This window comes from Miscanthus floridulus, chromosome 3, assembly GCF_019320115.1.
Source record: "Miscanthus floridulus cultivar M001 chromosome 3, ASM1932011v1, whole genome shotgun sequence".
NCBI classification, from domain to species: domain Eukaryota; kingdom Viridiplantae; phylum Streptophyta; class Magnoliopsida; order Poales; family Poaceae; genus Miscanthus; species Miscanthus floridulus.
The window spans coordinates 120377380-120395646 of record NC_089582.1 but is presented as its reverse complement, the minus strand read 5'-3'; the positions used below and the strand labels follow the sequence as shown (position 1 = coordinate 120395646).

General features: G+C 45.1%; 1 protein-coding gene and 1 pseudogene across 1 annotated transcript; one reads left to right on the top strand and one right to left on the bottom strand.

Annotated features, from left to right (window-relative positions):
- Nucleotides 1-226: 226 nt before the first annotated feature.
- On the top strand, nucleotides 227-3740 carry LOC136546690 (rop guanine nucleotide exchange factor 1-like). Its single transcript, XM_066538648.1, has 5 exons — nucleotides 227-631; nucleotides 740-856; nucleotides 957-1501; nucleotides 2621-2971; nucleotides 3090-3740. Exons 1-5 carry the CDS (start codon nucleotides 391-393, stop codon nucleotides 3510-3512), a joined length of 1677 nt encoding a protein of 558 aa, XP_066394745.1. The 5' UTR covers nucleotides 227-390; the 3' UTR covers nucleotides 3513-3740.
- Nucleotides 3741-5648: 1908 nt separating this feature from the next.
- Nucleotides 5649-6921, bottom strand: LOC136546689 (ornithine decarboxylase-like; annotated as a pseudogene).
- Between the last annotated feature and the right edge of the window lie 11346 nt (nucleotides 6922-18267).

Genomic DNA, 18267 nt, shown 5'->3' with positions numbered 1-18267 from the left:
CAATAAACCAGCACCAGTCAGCCCAAACCAGCCCAGAAACCAACCACAGCCAACAGGCCGACTACATAAATACGATGCTCACTAGGGATAAACAGTGGTACTACAGAAATACAAAGCACGGACACTCCACTAGCATCTAAGCATCATTAGCACCACCGCTAACCCACGTTCAAACGAGATTAGCACTAAAAAGCAAACGGGGTGCTCGGAGAGAAAGGAATAAACAAATAGAGGAAGCAGCGCAGTCGGAGGCAGTGTGCTCGCTCGCCCTCCTCCTGCACCTCTGCCCTGTGCTCCCATCGCTTTCCCCTCCCTCCTCCCACTCCCAGATGCGATTCCCTCTCCACCGCCACAGCGCCTAGTTAGCTTAGCCACCCCGCCGCCGCAGCAATGGCGAGCGCGTCGGAGGACGAGGCCGCCTCGGACCGCTGCAGCGGGAGCTACAGCCTCAGCGCCGACGTCAGCGAGTCCGAGACCTCCAGCGACTGCTCCGCGCCCACCACCCGCCGCTTCGCCTCCTCCTCGTCGGCCTCCGCCACCGTCTCCCGCCTCGCGTCCTCCTCCTCCTCGCTCCCCACCCCGGCATCGGCCGCCGCCTTCTACCTCTCCAAGCCGGCCTTCGACCTCTCCGGTAAGCGGCCCCCTCTCCGCTTTTGCTTAGATCTCGCTCCAAAATCCCCTCTTGTTCTTTCCTCTCACAGCAAGTTCTTGTTCTTGCCTTCCGGTTCTGTGGCGCCAGAGATCGACATGATGAAGGAGCGCTTCGCGAAGCTCCTGCTCGGCGAGGACATGTCCGGCAGCGGCAAGGGCGTCTGCACCGCGCTCGCCATCTCCAACGCCATCACCAACCTCTCCGGTACGCTCGCGCCCACGGCCCGCCGCCGCCGCAGTGCTACTCCTCCACCCGCATTGCCCGGATTCCTGATGGTTTTCCTTTCCCGATTCCTGTCGTCCAGCCACCGTGTTCGGCGAGCTCTGGAGGCTGGAGCCGCTCGCGACGGCGAGGAAGGCTATGTGGACGCGGGAGATGGAGTGGCTGCTCTCCGTCGCGGACTCCATCGTCGAGCTCACCCCCTCCATCCAGGAGCTCCCCGAAGGCGGCGGCCAGTTCGAGGTCATGGTCCCGCGCCCGCGCAGCGACCTCTACATGAATCTCCCCGCGCTCAAGAAGCTCGACGCCATGCTCCTCGCCATGATTGACGGGTTCAAGGGGACCGAGTTCTGGTACGTGGACAGGGGGGTTATGGTCGAGGACAGCGGGGGGCCGTTCCCGTCGTCCTCCTCCTCCTCGTCTTGTGGCCGGCCGTCGGTGCGGCAGGAGGAGAAGTGGTGGTTGCCCTGCCCACGAGTGCCGCCCAAGGGGCTGTCCGAGGATGCGAGGAGGAAGCTGCAGCAGAGCAGGGATTGTGCAAACCAAATACTGAAGGCGGCCATGGCGATTAACAGCGATGTGCTGGCCGAGATGGAAATCCCCGAAGTGTACCTGGAGACACTGCCCAAGGTAAAATAATTCACTGGTACCAGCTATATCTCTTGCTATCCATGTGGTGTGCTTGCTATATTGTACTTCAATCCCTGGTAAAAATAGGACCAATTGCATAAATCCTTGTGAAAGGGACCACTCACTTCCTATCATATACGTGTAAATGGAGAGCTCAGTTAATGTATTTTAGTACAGTTTGTCGAGTGAAGGTGTTGGGCATCAGTTATGGCAATGCTTTGTTTTTTTGCATGAGCAAGTGTTGTCACTCTAGCTGTCATCAATTCTAGGTTCTAACCCATTTTATTTCCAATGCAAGCCCGTGGTATCTCCAGTTATTAGTGTCATGAGGAATTAATTGATGACTGGAATATGATAGCCTGATAGGGAAAAGCTTAAAAAGCTATAACTATATTCCCTCTTGTATTTCATTAAGAGTAAATATGTCATGTTGTGCGGGATTATAAATGCTTCTTTTTGAAGGCCTGAATGTTTCTAGTCTAATCACTTTGTTCTTGGTATGGAAAAAGCTAATTCTTGTGTCCTTAGATAGACTCTCATATGCTAGGACTTCTCTTAAATTTTCTAGACCAACTTGGTTTAGTGCATATTGCAATTTCAGAAAGATGTTTAATTAGCTTTCCCTAAATAAAAGTTGAGTCTGGCAGTGATTAAAGTTAAGGTCATGTAGAACTGCAGATAATTAGGTGAACAAATACTGGCCTTTTGAATGAGTTTAGCATTTGTAGTATTGTCACTGCATGTATCAAGGCATTTCTTTCCCTCTTTTTCGATACTGGGGCGTACCGCGTACCTGTCATATGTCAATTCTGCATTTTCTCGCTCAAGCATGTGACTGCTCATGTCAGTTCTTTTAGCAACTCGTGTTCTTTTGAAGGTATAATCATCTTTATAATGCATCCGTGTAATTTAATATGAATGTGTGTATTAAATCTATAGATCAAGCATGTGATTGCTCTTCTCAGTTCTTCAAATCACTGTTGACATCCCCACTCTGTGTTTTGTCTGCGAATGGTGCATAGTTTTCTTTGGTCCAGCATAGCTTGTCTCCAGTAATATGAGTGCATGTGGATATTTCCATAGTGATTCACCTAGTCTAATATCTTATCTTTTCTGCAGAGTGGTAAATCTTGCTTGGGTGAGATAATTTACCGATACATAACAGCTGAGCAGTTCTCACCAGAATGTCTCCTAGATTGCTTGGATCTATCATCTGAGCACCACACACTTGAAGTGGCAAACAGAATAGAAGCTGCCATCCATGTTTGGAAACTGAAAGGCCAGAAAAAATCAACACCTCAAGCCAAATCAAAGAAATCTTGGGGTGGAAAAGTGAAGGGTCTTGTTGGAGATAAGGAAAAGAGCAACACTTTGTCTGAAAGAGCTGATGGTCTATTGCAGAGCTTAAGATTGAGATATCCTGGTCTGCCACAAACTTCCCTTGACATGAACAAGATCCAGTATAACAAGGTAAAGCTCATGCAAAGACAAGTAACCATCTACTTATTCTGGCCAAATCAAAATTGAAAGTCTTTCTTTCAATTACACAAATCATAATATTCACTTTGTTTCTTGCATATTTTTCCAGGATGTTGGGCAGTCCATACTTGAAAGTTACTCAAGGGTTCTGGAGAGCTTGGCATTCAACATAATTGCAAGAATTGATGATGTGATTTATGTTGATGATGCTACAAAGAAATCTGCTGCTGCCGAGTCTGTCTCGATCTTCAATCGTGGCACAGGTGTGCCAGTTCAGAAGAGGATCTCTCCAAGCCCATTCTCTATTCAGAATACGCCATATGCCTCTCCGTTTGCAACACCCACTTTCTGCTCCTCCACCCCAGTTACAGGCAGCCCTGGAAGAGTACAGCCGCTTTTAAACAAAAACAATCTAGGAACACAAGAAATCAAGGTCGAAAAGCTCTTTTCTGGTGATCTAGAGAAGGTCTGGACATATGCTGGAAACCTGAGCGCGAGGAAAGATGCAGGAGATGCACCTGAGAGAGACTGAAGGGCGGTGGAGGATGGTAGACAGGTACCGACAGTCGACAGATCCTGTAATTGCCAGTTGCTAGAATTTTCCTGTACAGAAGCAGCATGAGTAATTTTTTGTGCTTTTGTAGCAAGCCGATCATTGTGTACTCTGCTTACAATGAATGGATGTCACCTGATCTGAATCTGAACAGAGAAACTTGTAGTTTCAGCTGTAGTTTTTCTGGATTAGCTATTTAGCGGTGTACTTGTTCGTGTTTATACTGCAAGGCTGGGTTCAGCAGCAAGTGACACTGCTTTTTTTTTTTTTGTCGCTGAAGGTGTTGGTCAACAGCTAGGGGTCTTTGGATCCGGTGACTAAAATTTAGGAGGTGTCACGTGAAGGTATCGCATGGAGTGTTTGGATACTAATAAAAAAACAAATGACAGAATCTGTCAGCACTTCACGAGATGAATTTATTAAGTCTAATTAATCTGTCATTAGCACATGTTTATCGTAGCATTATATTGTCAAATCATGGACTAATTAGGTTTAAAAGATTTGTCTCGTAAATTAGTCGTAAGCTATGCAATTAGTTTGTAATTAGTTTATATTTAATACTTTATGTATGTGTCAAATATCGATAGGACGACGACTAAAGTTTATGAGAAGAAACCAAACATCTCGGCTTCAGTCGCAGTGGAATGTAAGCTAACATCTCGGCTTCAGTCGCAGTGGAATGTAAGCTGACGTTGTATTCCCTCTCGCAGTGGAATGTAAGCTGATGTTGTATTCCGGTGCCTGATCTTCTGCTGCCTGTTAGTTTCTGTATATGCATTCAATGAATTTGATCTGTCCAGTGCTATTGAGAGTTCGTTGCTGATCACATCAGCTGAGCGGAACCGGCTCCTCCGCAGTCCATCTGCCAGTGAGCCTGCCAAGGTGAACTGAATAGGAGAGTACACGTGCTGCTTGTTCACTGCCGCTTTTGCTAGCGTCCAGGTGAGATCTAGATGTGCCAAATGATAAAATGGCACACTATTTATTCATTGCGGGTAATCAAATCCAGTTGACAAATCGTCAGATCTCTGTTCTCTCTTGCTCTGCATTGCAACTGGACGGTACTAGTTCGTGTTTATACTGCAAGGCTGGGTTGAATACCGGGTCTTATTGCCTCGTTCGTTTCGCTGAAAAAACAAACCGAAACATTGTTCCGATTGATTTGTTGGGAGAGAAAAATACTGTTCCGGCTAAAAAATAAGCTAAAAAAGACGGATTATAAGAGAAACGAACAGAGCCATTATGAGGTGCCTGATCTAAGTACATGTGAGGAGTATCCAGCACGCTTTACCCTCCACAACCGTTGCCACACTCTTAGCCCGAGTACGTAGTAGCACGAGCGCAGCTGAGGCTGAGCACGTAGTAGCACGAGGTCAACCAGCCAGCGCACCGAGCAGTAGCTGTCAACAACCATGTGTCGCAAATGGCCCACACACTTTATGTTCTGTTCGTTTGGCTGATAAGTCATGGCTGAAAGTACTATTGATTAATTTATTGTGAGAGAAAAATACCGCTCGTTGGTTGAAAAAATACGGTTTATAAGCCAAATGAACATAACGTAAGCAACCGACACCACCCATTCCCCGATCAGAGATCCATCTCTACCACCTCCTTCCTCACCGAGCCACTCATTTGCTCACTGTTGACCTCCTCTGTGTTTTGGGATAACTAGTTGGAGCAGTACTGAAATCTGGATATTGATATGCATACTCAAGCAATTGCCTACGTATGGAAGGGATTACAATTTAACACCAATGACATATATGAGAATCATGTTTTTAGGTGGCAAATAAGGGATTTAGGTTTATTCCAATGACATGTAAGTATTTTTTTTTCCAATTAGGGTCCGCTCGGTTTTCTCAGAATGCACGGGGAACAATTCCAGCTCCTCAAAATTAGTACAAATTATTGAATTATTCCGGCTAGAGATTATTCCAGGCCCCTATTCCTATTCAAACGAACAAGCCCTTATTGAAACCAGCCCACATGGGGATGAGGGGGGTTGAGAGGGATGGACTACTCCCGGTCGATTCACGCTTATTTCCAACGTGGCAGTATGCAATGCAGGCACGAGATGAAAAAACAACACAATAAACGAGGGTTCTAGATCCAAATCTAGACAGAGGAGTAGGCGAGGTAGGTCTTCATGTCGGACGCGGAAAAGCCATTGAAGTTACAGCTCAGCACGGTGGTGTAGGCGCCGACCTCGTGGAACACGAGCCAGTCCCCGATGCGTAGCTCCGGCAGATGGTAACCCTTCACCACCACGTCCAACGAGTCGCACGTGGGACCGAACACCGTCGACGGGTGTGTCTCATCACTCTCACCGCCTCCGTCGCCGTCGCCGTCGCCGGCGGCAGCGCGACTCGACACTGGCACAGGGCGTGGCACGTAGTTCTCGACGTGGACGCAGCACAGCGTGCCGAAGAAGCCGTCGTCGATCCAGTACTCGCGCACCTCGCCGCGCGTGCGCTTCCCGAAGACGCGCGCGGCGAGCGTGAACGGCGTCTCGGCGAAATAGCGCCCTGGCTCACCAATCACCTGGAGGCCGGGGACGTCCCCAAAGTGGTGCGTCAGCGCGGAGTTTATCACGTCGCACGCGTCCTGGAACGTGGAGGCGGTGCCGGCCGTGAAGCCCCCGCCGATGTCCAGGATGCGCATGGGTGGCATGCCGCGCGCGGCGGCGGCGTCGAACACCGCGCGGGCCGCCTCCACGGCAGCGTCGTAGACGCCCACGCGGGACACGGCGCTCCCGACGTGGAACGCGACGCCCGAGACCGACAGGCCCGCGCTCTGCGCGGCGCACAGGAGCGGCGCCACCTCCTCCTGCCGCGCGCCGTACTTGGTGCCCAGGTCCCATAGGGCGTCTCCGGCGTCGGGGACCTTGAGCCGGAGCAGAAGCTTGCACCTGGGGTGGAAGAGCCTTAGCTTGTCCACCTCCTCCACCGAGTCGAAGGTGGTGAGGTTAACGCGCGGCGTGCTCGATGTGTGCCTCGGGCTTGCATGGGTTCGCGTAGATGATGCGGTCAGCGGTGACGCCTAGCGCGAGCACGGCGTCCATCTCGGCAGGGCTGGCGCAGTCGAAGCCCGCGCCGAGAGCGGCCAGGGCTCCGAGCAGCGCCGGGTTGGTGTTGCACTTGACGGCGTAGTACGGCGGCACACCCTTGAGCCCACGCCGCCACGCCGCGAACAGCTCGACCACCTTGCCGAGGTTTAGCACGCTGAACGCGCTCGTCACTGGAGGATCTGCCGTGACAACAATGCGGCGGATAAGATCAGTGACTGCGTCCTTCTCGTTAGTATCGTCGTCGCACGGGAGGCGGAGCACCTCCAGGCCCTTAACGCCGGGCGCCTCAAGCACAGCTCGCATGGCTGCTGCTTCAGCCATGGACTGTGTACTGAGGTGAGGACTACGCGCGCGCGAGATATGGGGCAGACCTCCTGTTGGTTCAGGTCCTTAAAGAAAGGCAGCGTGTGAGATGTTGCCATTGTATTGTACTCCTCCTATCTATCTATATACTAAGTATTATACACATATACATACATATATTAATATCAAAATCTATAACCGCGGGAGAATCCGTGGCCTCCGAGCGACCAGCGTGGTCTCTGTTGCATGACGGCCTCTTTATTGGTCACGCGGCCCTCTCGCGCTGCTGGCAGCCAATCACAGACTCTGGCTGCTCTCGGTTTAGTGGCCTGTTCTCTACTCTTTTTTTCCTCTCACGACAAATCATGATAAGTATCAGCATAAGCCAAATAAATACTGTATTTTCATAGATGCAAAACTATCCCTATAAAAACATCTCCAAGAGACTCTTTATATCTTTCCTAATTTACAGTAATAGAGATTTCAGTAAAAAAAATACCTCTAACAGTCTCTTCAATTGGATATCTAAATATAGACATCTTCTAGTCCTGATTTGTTGCTAGCCAAAGATGGAGAGCGAAGATGGCTCTCTGTACTACACACAAGATATAGAAAAACTGTTAGAGTACAGAGATGTAGAAAACGGTCATTACTCAAGGCTCTTGTAGATGCTCTGAGTTACTTTGTCTTTAGGGTATATAATAAATAAATATTTACATAGGTGCAAAACTATCCATATGAGTTACTTCTTTAGCTCAAACTGCTCCAACATTTTAGCTAACTAAAATTTCTAACAAAGAGACCCAAGGAAAATAATAAAATATTATTTCATTTTAGCTACTCTTTCCATCCCATAAAGAATATCATTCTCACTTTCCAAAAAATAAAACATTTTTAACTTTAATCAAATACATACACAAGACTACTAATATTTATTATTCATAATAAATATCATTAGATTAATAGTTGAATATATTATTATAATAAGCTTATTTAGAGATACAAATATTGCTAATACTTTTCTACAAAAAGCTTACTCCATCTGTCCTAAAATAGATGACCTTATAGCATTCAATTTTTTCCAAAATACTTGTGACCTTCTTAGTTTCCGATACATTTTTTCTCTTTTCTCGATACATCTTGATCTCTACTCTATCTCTACTCTTTGAGGGGCATTATGGTCTTTTGGCTTCAGTGTTGGTTTAGGAGAGAGATTATAAAATGTCAACTAATATGGGACGAAGGGAGTAAGAAAGTTTGACCTACACAAAACCGTAGGCAACTCTCTCTTTTTTGGGATGGAGGGAGTACCATGCATGACATCTACCAGCGAAGTGATCTTCTGCCTTTTATTATTATTTATTCCACGTACCGGATGCTCAAATAAGCTATAAGTTTTTACAAATGGTAAGTTAGCATCCAATGCATTGCACCTATTCTACTTCTCTCTCTCTCTCTCACACCTCCTTTCATCACATGCTAGAGATGCCCTAATAGTTATCCTCCGAGAGTTGACCGATAGCGTGCATACTACATCTAAAGACTTTGCAGTAGAAATGTACCGGGGAGTTGCTAAGCTTTCCTAGCCTAGTTTTTCAACCAAAACAACAACGAAAACACATGCAAGGCTAAAACAAACCAAAACAACAACAAAAACACATGCAAGGCTAAAACAAGTGCAGCGAAGCGCGCTTATCTATCTAGTATATATAAACTACTACTCTAAAGTTGGCTACATAATACCTTATTTATTATATCACACCTCTTAGATTTTGTCGCTTGGACTCTAGAGGGATTTCAGGCGGCGACGACGACGTGCCTACGCCCGCGCCTCACTCACCCGCGCTCGTCTTCCTTCTCTCCAGCACACCCGCGCTCATCTTCCTTCTCTCCGGCGTGATTTCCTCCTCCCTGCGCGCGTCTTCCTTCTCCCCAACTTTGGCGACCTTAGAAAAGAGAAGGGGCTTGAGGGAGGCAGACTAGCTAAGCGGTGGGAATGGCGGGACGATGGCTTAGGGTTTTGGCTGTGGAGGAGGCGACTGGGCTAGGTCGGGGCGTAGGTGAGGATGGCCATGGCGGTGGCGGGAGGGGGAAGGGGTAGAAGGAGACCATCGCGAGCGTGGTAGGTGTAACACCCTAGGTGTTGTCACCAGTTAAACAATGGGTTTGAGCTCAAACATGACATGTCAAGTGGTAATGAAGGTGTCAAGATCAAATCTACATGACGGAGCTCCAACTTAAACTTGGGCCACACACATTTGCTTACATATGGACCCTTGTTAAGATTATGCAAGAGTAATGCTAAACATGCTTATTCCATGTACATTACATCCACATGCATCCATCTAGCCCCGTGGAAAAGTTTCATGAAGTTCAGAATTAAGAAGTCGCATGAAATGATGAGTTACATTCTTGCTTGAATTGCGCTAGTAAGTGAAGGGAATTATAGGCCATCAACCAAATCTTGCTACCTAGCCTAAATGACTCTAATTGAACTCTATAACAAAAGTCATGAAGGGTTTGTGTTGAGCACATGTCAAGAAAAGGCCTCAATTGGTCGAAAACTCTAATTCTAGGGTTAACGAGATGCTGCTTTGACCAAAGTAAAAGAATGGTTTATATTCAAGATACAAGGTTTGACCTTAAATAAAAGTTGAAGATTGAGGAGAGTAGAACAAAATTTGTTTTTAGAACAAGAGCCAGATCAACTTGGAACTAAGTCAAACAGAGGCTCGAAAACTGAATCAGCGGCTATTTTCAGACTTAGAATTTTTCTAAGTCTGGAATTCATCGTCGTCACCATTGGCATTCCGCATTCTCCGAAATTCGTTAAGCAACTTGAGTTGGTCCAAAAATAAAAGTGGAAGGTTATATTATGGAGAAGAGCATGCAAAAAGTTGGAACCCGTTTGGCTTCGTGTTGATGGTTAATTCTGAGTTTTTCCTAATCACCATCGTCACGCTCACAAACCAAAGTTTAGAGCACGTTATCTGCTAAACCATAACCCTAATGACCCTGAACCCTTAAGCAAAGTTGGAGAGCATCAGGTGTAGACCAAACTTCATTTTGGGCCCATGGACCAAATCGGCCCGTAGCTAGCCCAAACCTGCGCTCCACCATGGTCAATCTGTTGCTTGCTAGGTGTTCGCGGAAATGCCCCAACGGATGACGCGTGGCCCGTGCGTGGCAGCCATGCACGAGCAGCGTTCCACCTCCATGCCGCGTGCACCAGTGCCCTGCACTCTCCCTAGTGGACGCCAGAGGCTCCCCCTCCACTCCCGCTCACTCCCTCTGCGCTTCCCATCACCTCTCTCGCTCCGACCGCGCGTCTACTCGCGTGCTAGAGCGCGGCCGCCATGGCCGGTTGGCCGAGTTCGCCGTGACCGCGTCCCCGCTGCTTCCGAGCCCCCTCATGACCAACCACGTGAACCAACAGCTCCGCCTCTTCCTCCTCTACGACCGGCGCACCTCCGCTGAGACGAAAACCACCGGAGCAGCTCAGTCGTCGGAGCCGCTGCCGTCGCCGCCGCTTGCTGCCGTGGCCACGCCACCACAAGCCACCTCGGGCCGAGCCGAGCTGTCCCCTAGGTGCGCACGGACCCCCTGGTGCTTCCCCACCACTCTCCCATCGCCGACAAGCCTCCCCCAGCCGACATCGACAAGCTCCAGTGCCTCCTCTGTTCATGTTCGCGTCAAGGACCTCCTACAGCAATTCGAAGAAGAGCAGGGGTCGTTTTGCGAAGTCTGTGACTCAAATGAATAGTGCCAATAAGGACCCATTTGCAGTAAATTTGCTGAATCTTTGGAAATTCATAGTAATTCATAGGAAATTCATAAAATAGCAAATGAGGACTTTTTGGAATCCTTGTAAAATTCTCTATGCATTAGATCTATAATTATTAAGTCACCTTGTTATCTAAAATAAATTAAGAAATGCATTAAAAGAATTTATTTGGTCATGGACACTAGGTTTTCTGGTGTTCTTTAGTCATGTGTGACATGTTGGTAAAGTTGGTTTTGCCCAATTATGAATTTGCAATATAAGTTAATAATTATTTTCTTGCTGATGTGGTTTATAGACAGATCTGGGAACTTAGCAAAGTTCTTCATGACAATGTACTTTGTTGTGAAACTTGTTTATATAAAAGTTGTAGATAATTTATGTATCTAGCTGCTGTTAAAATTTGGTGCTATTTGGCCAAGTAGTTTAAGAGTTACAGTTGTTTAAAGTTGGGTTATATAATTGATTGCTCTCTGTCTTGTTTAGACCAGTTTCAGTAAATGTATAATTTCGACCTACGTAACTTGTGAATCATGCTATGATAGTTATAGATGAAATGCAGATAATTTTATAAGCTTTCCAGAATGTCTTCTTGTAAGTCATTTGGATTTATGTAACTCCAGTTATTGCTAAATCTTGTAGCTGTTGTTTGCATGTCCAGAAATTGACAGATTCCAATTATAGTTGTTTGCTTATATATTGCTAAGTGTGGCTCATACCTTTGATGATGGTGGAGTTAGAGTACCTGAGATCTTGGAAAACTTGTGTCATGCTTGGTGTTGTCGTCTTCTTTGCTATTGTGGGATGATAAATTATGCGATATTTAAAGTAGGCAATGCGAAGTGCTTGTGCATGATTAATGTAACCTTGTGCTTGTCTTACTTACTGCATGCGATGCATTGTCTATTGCACTTCCATGTATTCATACACTTGCATATTGCATCTCATCTAGGTATGCTAGATGCATCATGTGAAGGATGCGATGTTGGAGTCAAACCCGAAGACAACGTTTGATGGATCTATCCCGAAGATGGAAGGACTAAGCAAGTGCTAGGACCTGAGATGTCACCAGGACAGTGCAAGCTAACTGAACTGACTTGTGTTGGATCCCAGGTAAGCCCTGGAGCATATTAAGCCTCCTAATTTCCGAAATGCAATTAAAGTATTATTGTTACATATATATTGTTGCATTAAGTTAGGTGTTGGATGCAAACACTTGCTGCATTGGTTATCCAATCCTTGTCCAGATATTGATACCCTGAATCCTATGTAGCTCAGGCTCATGTAGTGCTTAGCCCTGCTTAAACGCGGTAGAAGTCAGGTGATTTCCTGTCACCTGCGAGATATAGGGACATACATATGGCACGGTTGGCTATATTTGCTATTGTGCAAAAGAACCTGTCTTAATTTGAATTGAAGACCGGGCGAAGGCTTGCCGGTTTATAGTGACTCTGTCTGTGTCGCTTAAGAACTGAATCTTGGAGCCTTTCCTGTTCATGTTGAACGCATGCCTCTCTCTTAGTTGGCCGGGTCTGGAGACCGACCACGAAGCCGAGTAGCTCACCTCAGGCCAGGAGTCGATAAGTACAAAGTATGCCTTGAAAGGGAGCCGTAGGTGTGAGTCCAAGGGCAGGTGATTTAAAAGTCCTGATCGTCCTGGCAGAAGGGTAATCCCTAAGAGCGCTGGCGCTGATCGAACCCGCAAATTTGGTTCCTGAGTTGTACCAAATGTGACCCACGGCTACCCTTGCAAAGTATGCCAGGGTGAGAGTTAGGAATACCCCCTCAGCTGAGTTGTAATTCGATTCGAGTCGTCGTCTCTCCTGGTTAGTGAGAACTTGACGGGCTTATCTCCAAAGTAGATACACTAAATAACATAATGGTTCAGAAATGATGATATGATGATGACAACCTTATTATACCTGCTATGGTTAATATTGTTTGCTCCTAATAAGTGAGTGCTCTAGTACAGGTGCTAATCTAGTGGACAGGTAAATGATGATAAACTTGATGCTAAGTTTAAATTGGTCACTATATTCATAAGCTCTTTTATGCAACTGTGTCAAGCTAGCCCACCTCATAAGTCTTGCATGACCCTTGGTGTCTGTTAATTCTAGTTTTGACAGATAAGTCTAGCTGAGTACCTTCTCGTACTCAGGGTTTATCCCACCATGTTGCAGGTGAAGTTCTCGGCCTGTGAAGATGGTGGCTAACCACCGGTGGCTCGGTGATTCTATAGTTACTTCTCATCTATATGCTTTTGTCAGATGATGTCACTTATGCTAGCAATGTATTTGGAACATATAGTAATGTAATCTTTTGAAAGCTATGTTGTTTTCACTAATCGATTTTGAAACCCAAACTGGTACTTTTAATTGTGAACTCAGTTGTAATATTATTTCCACTGCAACCCTGTGTATGTGATGTGTATTTGCTTAATCACGCGATCTTGGTTGTGATTTTGATTTACCGAGGTCTTTCGGGACACTCGGTGGACTACCAGGTTTATATAAGTGAAGGTATGTGTGTGTTAACGTGTTAGCGGGGACAGCCATACTTGATCTTGTATAAATTGGGCGATTCTGTTATAGCTGGTATCAGAGCAAGATTAAGCATAATACTATCATGTATGTCATTTTAAAAACAAAGTTTTGGTTTTAAAAAAGCCTATTTTGATTAAAACTTTAGCTACAGGCAAATTTGTCAAAACTTATTTACAAAACTATGCTAGCGACATCCTCCTTTATGCCCAGTTAAGGACTATTAGGTGGCTATCTAAGTACTAACATGGGGATTTTTACTTTCGTCATCCATACGGCGTGCTATTGTATGGATGCCATTCGTTGAATGGTAATATATGGATCAATTGCCTCTACGCCTAGGTAAGTGTGAGTTGTGAGAGCATGACCGTCCAACTATCGGTCTAGGGGAGAGTTAGCTTTGGCTACTGAAATATGTACATGTTACACACATGTATATATGAAGGTACTTAATTATGGGTATATCTGTTGGGTAGCGATGGATACCAAAGTATATATATCTGGGGATATATATATGGAGAGTATCTTAGTTTACTGCTTTCATTGTGTGCTTATTTATATCTTGTGGGATGGGCTGCAATGAATTTGCCTGTAGGTACGCTAACCACGAATGCGTAGATTGAATATAGCTGACGACTAGCTATATATCGAGAGAGTACGTGTTATGCCACCGACATAGAACGTGATTGTCACCTTAGGCTGGCAATTTTGTGAGGACAAATAGGATGATCATGCATCATGATTGTGCTTGTGCATAAATATGCTTCCCTCACCTCGTTCTAATGCTAAGTAACTTGTGATCAATGTGATGTTACTATTTTCCCTGTGTGAAGCTAGCCAAAATGCCTTGTCCCATGCTACTTGAATAGCTATGCTTGAAGTTAGTGTGTGATTAGCTTTGCCTCGTATGTTGGCTTCCAAAGGAAATAGATGACGAGTTAATAGTTAACAAAAAGTTCACCCCTTTGAAAACTAAATTGCTAAATGTAAGTAAAACTTGTTTTGTAGAGATATCCACCTACTTAGTAAAAAGAAAACAAAAGATAACAGTGCCTTACCACCATGTTTTGCATGATATGTGTAGTGGTGTTGTTGTAGGTGACTGCTTGTTATGTACGAGCTTTGTGCTTAGTAATAGTCGCTTAAGCTAATTAGATTGAGGTGTTTCGAAATGCTCGCTTAAGACCATGATGTAGGCGTGGATGCTCATTATCTAGGTAGTGCCGTAGTTGTCACCCTTTTGTCCTCGGTAAGCATATGAGTGTGGAAGAGTGCTATCCTAGAGCAGCGTCCAAGTTTTGGTAATCTCAGGGTTGTTGTCTACAATTAAGTTCTCTCTTAGGAACCTAAGCCTGTACACGTGGTTGCTAGCCTTGAGCGTTGTGCTACGAAGACTTTATCTATGACTTTGCTTGACCTTAGGCCCAAGCTTAGTTCCCTTGAATGCTTGCATGTTTCGTGGTTGTCCCACTCCTATGTGGGAGGACCCTGCTCAAAAATCCTTGTTGGACCTTATTGCTCTCTCTCCTACGAATGAGCTAGTGCAACGCTAATCGCTATCTGCACTGGCTTTGGAACCTTTTCCGCGCAGATCATGTCATTGCTTTATCAACTGAATCCCTAGTTAGTGCATTGGCTCTGACCTTCGAATCTCGTTTATTTTGCCTCCAACCCGTTCAAGTCCCTGGATGTTTATCAGTCTTGATCTCATGTTGCTGCTCGATAAGACCAAATCTCATGTTAATCTTTATCTGGTAATCACTTTGGTGGACATGAGGCGTTTATGGAAATTAAGCAAGAGTCTCCTGCTTAGTTGCCTTTGGCAATTAGGCTATGTTCTTTTGCGCTATGTTTTGATCTTCTGATCGCCTCCTTGTTGATTCCTAACCTTGTGACTAGCCTTGTTTGCTATCCTTCTTTTGCACAATGCTTGTTCTTACAATCTAATTGGTGCCACTAGAAGTTTCATTTTGGTTGTATGTTCAGTAATGGTGCCATGATTAGTGATCTACAGTGCCATGAAGGAACCTAGGGCCTCCTTGTGGGTGGCCGACGTATGGTTGTGCTGCTGGGTGCGCGCTGGTATCGAGGTTTCTAGTCATGATCCACTGTAGAACTGCATCGATGTGTTATTTTCACATGAGCTCTTCCTTGGTTATCTCTCCATATCTTATCGAAGATCCCTATATCAGACCGAAAGTAGTAGAGCGTCCTGTTGAAGTCACAAAAATGATAACCTTGGAAGAACTAGTCACCGACATAAACATTAACTGACTACAAGAGGTGGTAGACAAGTGACTCCACTTGGTTGTCCTAGTATTGACATCCGTCACCTAGTGAACAACTTATGTCATCACTGTTGGATCAGAAAGGCACACAACAATTAATGTTGGACAAGTTGTTAGTCAGATAAGAATCGAACGTCACATTATAATTATGACCTAGCTATCCAAGTCTTGATTATTATGTGCATGCTGATCGCACAGTCGAGATCAACAATCTCTAGTGTGACCCCTTGTCTGCTAACTTCGATGGCGACCATCTGTTATGTGTCAATCACAACTATTGTTGGCAAGAGTGCAGATTTAGAACTTTTAGTGTTGAGAGATAACTGATTAGTTACTAGTCGGAAGCTTAACCTCTAGCTAGGTGACAACTTTTTGCTAATTACGAAGGCTATGTCTCGCAGAGCAATGTTAAGCAATGTAACAGCAAGCCGTTTAGCAATGCAACTACTGCTTTGTTTTTCAAAACCTATGCTATCCAGTCAATTTCATCTTGGACAATCACACAGATAGTATAAGACGTTGTATCAGCTATGTAGGAGCTAGCAAAAACACATCCCTAGTTTCGATCAGCATCATTGTGCCCTAGGTACTACAAACGGGTTTGTTCAAGGCTCTATTGGACGTAGTGCCAGAGAATATTCAGAAACGGTTCCTTGTCTTTATAGGGATGCCCTCCATGTGGAGTAATGCTTTGCGCCCTGTGAAAATAGCCCACAAGTCCAATGCTTGTGCATAGTTAAGTTGGTGTCAAGAACGATGGTTGAAGTGTTACCAGAGAAGTATGTGAGGAAAACTCTAGCCTCCATCCTCAGCTAGAGAAAGACTGCTGCTGCTATGAGAAAGATTAGAGAGTGCAAAACACACACCTCAACGTGTGGAGCGAAGAAAAGGGAGAACACAAAATCTATCTAGATTTTGTGGCACTAAACCGGTTATCTTCAAGCCGACGATTAGTGACTCAAATGAAGTTGGCTTGACCCCAAACTTGGTGATCTCATTCCTTGCTTAGGACCCTTCAATGTCTTAAGTTGGTTTGAGTATTAGTTGAGTAAAACATCGGATTTGAGAGATATCTTGTCGGCTTGGTTTGCTGCTATTTCATAACAGAGCAGTTTTGGTAGATGAATTGTTTGGATGGTCAAACGGTGTCCAGTTGAGTTGAATTTTGGTGAGTAGTTAGAAAACCCATGGATATACATGCCCACCAAAATTTGTGCATATTGGAGCAGTAGTTTGTGAGATATGAATAGAAAACAAAAGAGTACTGAATCTGCAATTTCGCTGTGACTGCGATCATCCTTTGCATTAGACGGTTGTTTGTAATTCATGCCAAGAAATTACAATTTGTAGGTGTATTGCTGTTAGACAACCCTCCATACCCTTGCGAAGATAAATTGCACCCCTATGTGCCTTGCTTTTGCCCTCTTAGATCAGCAATGCAGGAGCAGTCAAGGTGTTCTAGAAGTCAAATTATGCCCTCGCAATTCAAAAGTAATTGGAAAGGTGTCAAACCATAGATTTTTGGATTATGGTTTTTGAGATATTGATTGGCCTAAGAATGGAAGCCTCGACATCAAATATAGTTTAAGAAAGCTGGTTTTGCTACAATGCAAGTCAACTAACTTGCTGTGCAACTGCACCACGAAGGCAAATTTTATTTAACATGCTTGGTAGTGAACTAGTCCCCAGTTTTGTGATTACTTGCAACTTATGTTGTCCTCCAAGCCTCGCTAACATCCTTCTACGTCAATGGTTCTCCAATGCTGACATATCTTTGGTACCTTATATGTGTTTTTACCCAATAGATTGCATCAGATTCAACCCAGATCACTGTTGCAACTTGGATCCAAAGGCTCCCTAAGGAATGATCATCGAGAACATTGAGCCGACTGAGTCAGCTATTACATTTAGCACTCACTCAACAGACTCAGATAATACAGTGTTGTTATCAGAGAAAGAGCACTGCACACATGGAATATTATGTAGCTTTCCATCAGTTGACATATGAGTGAGTGCACCGCTACAACCAGTTTGAATATTGGTTAACTAGCTGCTCATGCCCTCAAAGGATGATTACCCCGTCTATGATCACATCCTTTACGAGAAGTTGTGCTCAAGCCACTTTAGTAGAGAACTGCTTTTCAGACCATAGGAGCCAATCTAACACCGTTGTAAGGAATATCCGTCAACCGACTACAATCTAGTGCAAAGTCCATAAGTTTTGTGCTTTATCCACTAAGGAAGTAGATGTTACAAGTATTTAGTCTACGCTTGTATCACTCTTCGTACATCGAGGATGAAGTACGTAGGACAATGCTATCTTAGATTCCTTCCAATGTAATAATGCTTTATGGACGCCAACGAAGGAAATTCTTCAGACAACAACTTACGACGAAGAGCAAGTATCAGAAAGTGTCGTGACCAAATTATCCTCTCTGATACTATGAAGTTAAGTAGCCTAATGTTATCACTGATGTTGGAAACTGGATGACAAGTTTCTCTTCCCTTAAAAGTCCTTCGCACCGAATCTCGGGACACGATTCCTTTAAGGGGGGAGGGCTATAACACCCCAGGTGTTGTCACCAGTTAAACAATGGGTTTGAGCTCAAACATGACATGTCAAGTGGTAATGAAGGTGTCAAGATCAAATCTACATGACGGAGCTCCAACTTAAACTTGGGCCACGCACATTTGCTTACATATGGACCCTTGTGAAGATTATGCAAGAGTAATGCTAAACATGCTTATTCCATGT

Bases quoted from the DNA above. Each gene is read 5' to 3' on its own strand.
- LOC136546690 (XM_066538648.1), top strand. From the start codon at position 391: ATGGCGAGCGCGTCGGAGGACGAGGCCGCCTCGGACCGCTGCAGCGGG. The intron at 857-956 runs GTACGCTCGCGC...CCTGTCGTCCAG, and splicing joins CGCCATCACCAACCTCTCCG to CCACCGTGTTCGGCGAGCTC. The intron at 2,972-3,089 runs GTAAAGCTCATG...ATATTTTTCCAG, and splicing joins ACAAGATCCAGTATAACAAG to GATGTTGGGCAGTCCATACT.